The sequence below is a fragment of the Sinocyclocheilus rhinocerous genome, unplaced genomic scaffold (genome assembly GCF_001515625.1).
Source record: "Sinocyclocheilus rhinocerous isolate Xijiao unplaced genomic scaffold, SAMN03320098_v1.1 scaffold1632, whole genome shotgun sequence".
Taxonomy (NCBI): domain Eukaryota; kingdom Metazoa; phylum Chordata; class Actinopteri; order Cypriniformes; family Cyprinidae; genus Sinocyclocheilus; species Sinocyclocheilus rhinocerous.
The window spans coordinates 14,901-19,185 of NW_015670978.1; the positions used below are offsets into that span (position 1 = coordinate 14,901).

General features: G+C 41.5%; 1 protein-coding gene across 2 annotated transcripts; it reads right to left on the reverse strand.

Annotated features, from left to right (window-relative positions):
* Positions 1-608: 608 nt before the first annotated feature.
* On the reverse strand, positions 609-3,391 carry LOC107734423 (WAP four-disulfide core domain protein 5-like). 2 transcript variants are annotated; one of them, XR_001639092.1, is made up of 5 exons: positions 3,156-3,391; positions 1,785-1,922; positions 1,179-1,343; positions 882-986; positions 609-835 (listed from the first exon to the last, which is right to left on the reverse strand). XR_001639092.1 is itself a non-coding variant. In XM_016546374.1 (5 exons), exons 1-5 carry the CDS (start codon positions 3,244-3,246, stop codon positions 754-756), a joined length of 537 nt encoding a protein of 178 aa, XP_016401860.1. In that variant the 5' UTR covers positions 3,247-3,391; the 3' UTR covers positions 609-753. The 2 variants fall into 2 exon arrangements, 1 of the variants encoding a protein (XP_016401860.1); XM_016546374.1 differs by having other exon boundaries at positions 609-827; positions 918-986.
* Between the last annotated feature and the right edge of the window lie 894 nt (positions 3,392-4,285).

The window sequence follows — 4,285 nt, forward strand, 5'->3', positions numbered from 1 at the left end:
TACTCTGAATTTAGTCTAAATCATTTAAATGCACAGCTCTTTATCCCCCCCCCATCTTAATTTACACTTGCGTTTGTCACTCCGGAAACATTATACGGTATAGGCCTACTAGTAAAAGCTCAAAAAGTGCAACCTTAAATGGTACTTATTAAAAATGGATGACTTCTTCATAAGATAAACTGACTGCAGCCCATGAGGCAGATGCATCGGTCACTCCTGACCATCTGAAAAACCCTCCATGAGAAAACCGGAAAGCACAAAGAGTTTGCAAAAGGTGCACAACACAGCTGCAGCAAAAACGCAAGAATTAAGGATTTTAGGGTCATTACTAGCATCAAGTCCCCATGAGCCATGACATAATGTGGTATTGTGTAAAAATGGACCAAAACGTTCCTAAATTATGGCTGTCCAGGGGTGTTTGGGTCTCAGGGAGAGGAACTTACACAAAAGCACTGATCCAGAAAGCAGTTGTGTGTGAAAACAGCCACATCAACGAGCAATACACTCGAGCGGTCATCCTCCCGACCTGCGATCTCACAATGACCTCTGCTGGAAATTGCACTGAATTGGTATGTCAAAAAAAAAACACCTCTCAATCAACTCAAATCAAGCAATTATTTTTTTTATTTTGGGAGGGGGGGGGTGAAAAGAGAAAATCTTTCGAAACCGTTTGAGCAAACATGGAACACATGCCATATGAATAAAGCACTGAATTGAAAAGATCTCGAGTAAGTGTTATGCAAAATGCCCATTTCAATGGCCACTTCCCCGACCATTTCCTTGACTACTTCCCCAACCAGGACCACTTTCCCAACCACTTCCTTGACCACTTCCCCTACCATTTCCCTGACTACTTCCCCAACCAGGACCACTTTGCCAACCACTTCCCCGACCATTTCCCTGCCCACTTCCCCTACCTGGACCACTTCCCCGACCATTTCCCTGACCTGGACCACTTCCCCGCCCACTTCCCTGACCTGGACCACCTCCCCCACCATTTCCCTGCCCACTTCCCCCACCATTTCCCTGCCCACTTCCCCCACCATTTCCCTGCCCACTTCGCTGACCATTTCCCTGCCCACTTCCCCCACCATTTCCCTGCCCACTTCCCCCACCATTTCCCTGCCCACTTCCCCCACCATTTCCCTGCCCACTTCCCCCACCATTTCCCTGCCCACTTCCCCCACCATTTCCCTGCCCACTTCGCTGACCATGTGGTTCACTGCATGCATGGCCACAGGTGGTTGGGCAACATTTCTGTGTGGCAGGACACTGGCCATCATGGAAACAGCTTTCAGCACATGCTTTGGTCTTCTGCGGTTGGGGACATTGACCCAGCTTCACTGCAAGGACACAGATAGACAGTTTTAGTCTGTGCATGACTGCATGCCACTTCAAGATACAGCACGAAACACTCAAAGCAGAAATAAAACCATTCACTCTGTAGGTAAAACTTGCTAAGTATCATTCCTCTATTTTTGTAAAGCCATCCTGGATTTAAAACTGTCCTAAGGGATGAATTCAAACCTACTTTTGACTAGAACAAAGGCAAAATGAAAATAATAATAATAATAATAATAATAATAATAATAATAATAATAATAATAATAAAACAACAACAAGACCAACATTCCTCTATTTTTGTAAAGCCATCCTGGATTTAAAACTGTCCTAAGGGATGAATTCAAACCTACTTTTGACTAGAACAAAGGCAAAATGAAAATAATAATAATAATAATAATAATAATAAAACAACAACAAGACCAAAACAATATAACAAATACCTTTATATGGAGCCGTACAGTAACGTCCACATCCATTGCTGCAGCACTTCTCATTGTTGGGACAGTTAGCGTCACGGTTACAGGACGTGGTACACGATTTTATTCCAGATGATTGGGGTGGACACTCTCCAGGCTTTGCTGTTATTCAGACACAAGACCGAAAGCATCACTGAATGCTTCATTCACTTAAATAAAAAAAATAAGTTTAATAATTTAAATCTCTTTTTAAAAAGGTGACATCATGAAAATCTGACTTTTCCAGGTTTTAAGTGCTATAATCAGGTCCCTGGTGCATCTACCAACCAAGGAAATGTGAAAAAGATTAACCCAGTAACTTTGTTTTGGGAAGCCTTTTTCTGCAAGCGTCTGAGAAAACAAGCACGTCTGATTTCGCTCCCTCAGTGACGTGGCAAAGGGATCTCATAATATCACCGCCCCTTAATCTGCACGTTTCCACACATGGCACCATCATTTTGATTTCGCAAGCGCCAACGTTTACCAGTTCTAACGCCATGGCGAAAGTTTGAGCAAAACAAGCTAACTGTTCTGCGTTTAGCTGCACAGAACACGGTTTAGAGTCCCAGCCTCAGACGAGACAACAGAGCAGTGCATTTATTGATATATTGCGGCTGCCACACAGATCTAAAACAAAGTGATTTCCCAGCGGTTTACCTTCACAGACATAACCCACTGTTTTTGTAACTCGTGTGTTTTTAAGGTAAGCTTAGTACTCACAAGTTGTGACAGCCGCTTTCTGTGCATGTGCGCTCTGAAAACCTTATATCTGAAGTTTATACTCATATGGTTTAAAACGCAAGATTTAAGTGCGATAAACATGATAACCAGAACCAAAACACATGTTTTTAGCAGGTACAAGCTGTAATGGCGCAGCTCTATTCTGGAAAAGGGGGCGGGGAGCAGCAGCTCATTTGCATTTAAAGACACAGGCCTGAAAAACAGCCCTTTTCTGCTTCCACTCAAAATAGGCATTTTCAAAATTATATAATAAATGATCTGTGGAGTATTTTGAGCTGACACACAGACACATTCTGGGGACACCAGAGACTTATATTACATATTGTAAAAAGGGCCATAATGTGTCACCTTTGAGACTCATTGAATTCAATGCGTTGCTTTTTTTTTTTTGAGGACCCCTAGGGTTCAAGAGGATCATTAGTGGAGACCAGGGAGTGCCGTTTCAGCGTTTGGAAAATCACAGGTTTTACAACACATGTCTCAAACTTTAACACATTTTTACAAATTTATCCACTTCAATCAAAAGTTAAAACCTACTACTCAACCCTAAACTATGAGAATCACTCGTTTCTGCATTTCTTCAGGCTGTGTAATGAAGTTAACATATATTCTCACCTGTGTTTTTTCCTGGAGTAGCGTCTGTAATGCTCAAGTATCCAGACAGACACAAAACAGCAATCAACGAGCAATACACTCGAGCTGTCATCCTCCCGATCGATGATCTCACAATGATCTCTGCTGGAAAATGCGCTGAATTGGTGCGTCAGGAGCAGCGGACAGTGACGCGCACAAAACTAAAACGAATAACCGTATTGCTGCAACATAAACCGCTATAAAATGGGGGTTTAAAGATCCAAGGAGCTCAGGTCAACTCCAACCCTGATCAAACTCACCTGTCTGTAGTTTGCTAGTAATCTGGAAGACCTTGATTAGCTTGTTCAGGTGTGTTTGATTGGAGTTAGATGAGATGAATGCTGCGTTCACGCCATGTCATAATAATTAAGGAAGCCTAATTACGAGAGGATTGTGCGTTTCTATGGCGACACTGTGTGCTTCTCAATTCTTATTTGTGCATCCTGGCTTCCTTTCCTCGTGTCTTAGCTCCACCCCTTAAGAAGTCAGAAAGAGCTTTATTGCCAATGAATTGCACATACAAGAGATCTGTTTTAGTGTCACAAGCTTCCAGTACACAGAGACAACACACAGATAATAAAAAAAGATGTGAATAAAATACACATGCATAAATATAAATAAACCACAAAAAAAGATTAAATTGTATGTACAGGTGAGCTACAGATAGAATAGGAATAGAATAAAATAAAATAGGCACTGTAAAACCTGGTAAGTTAAGAATACTCAAAACATTTGAGGAAACTTATTGCCTCAAAATATTTGAGTAAACAAACTCAATTTTTTTAAGTTAGTAGAGCTTAAAATTTTTATGACAAGTGGGGCGGGGCTAAGAGCCATGGGAGCCAAGCCAAGCCTCGCTTCCATGGTCCCAACCCACTCATCACAATGAAAATTATATACAACTTGCTTTCATTAACATCACATTCATTCAGATCTTTATAGTTAGGCATTAGCTAGCAACAGCACACTAGCATGTATAAATGTAGTTATCTAAAAAACTCACAATACTTACATGTAAATAGTCAAACAACATGCAGTATAAATAGTCTTTAAGTTTAGCTGTCCATCCTCAACCTAACCACAGGCTCTACTCTTCACCACAACGGTAACAC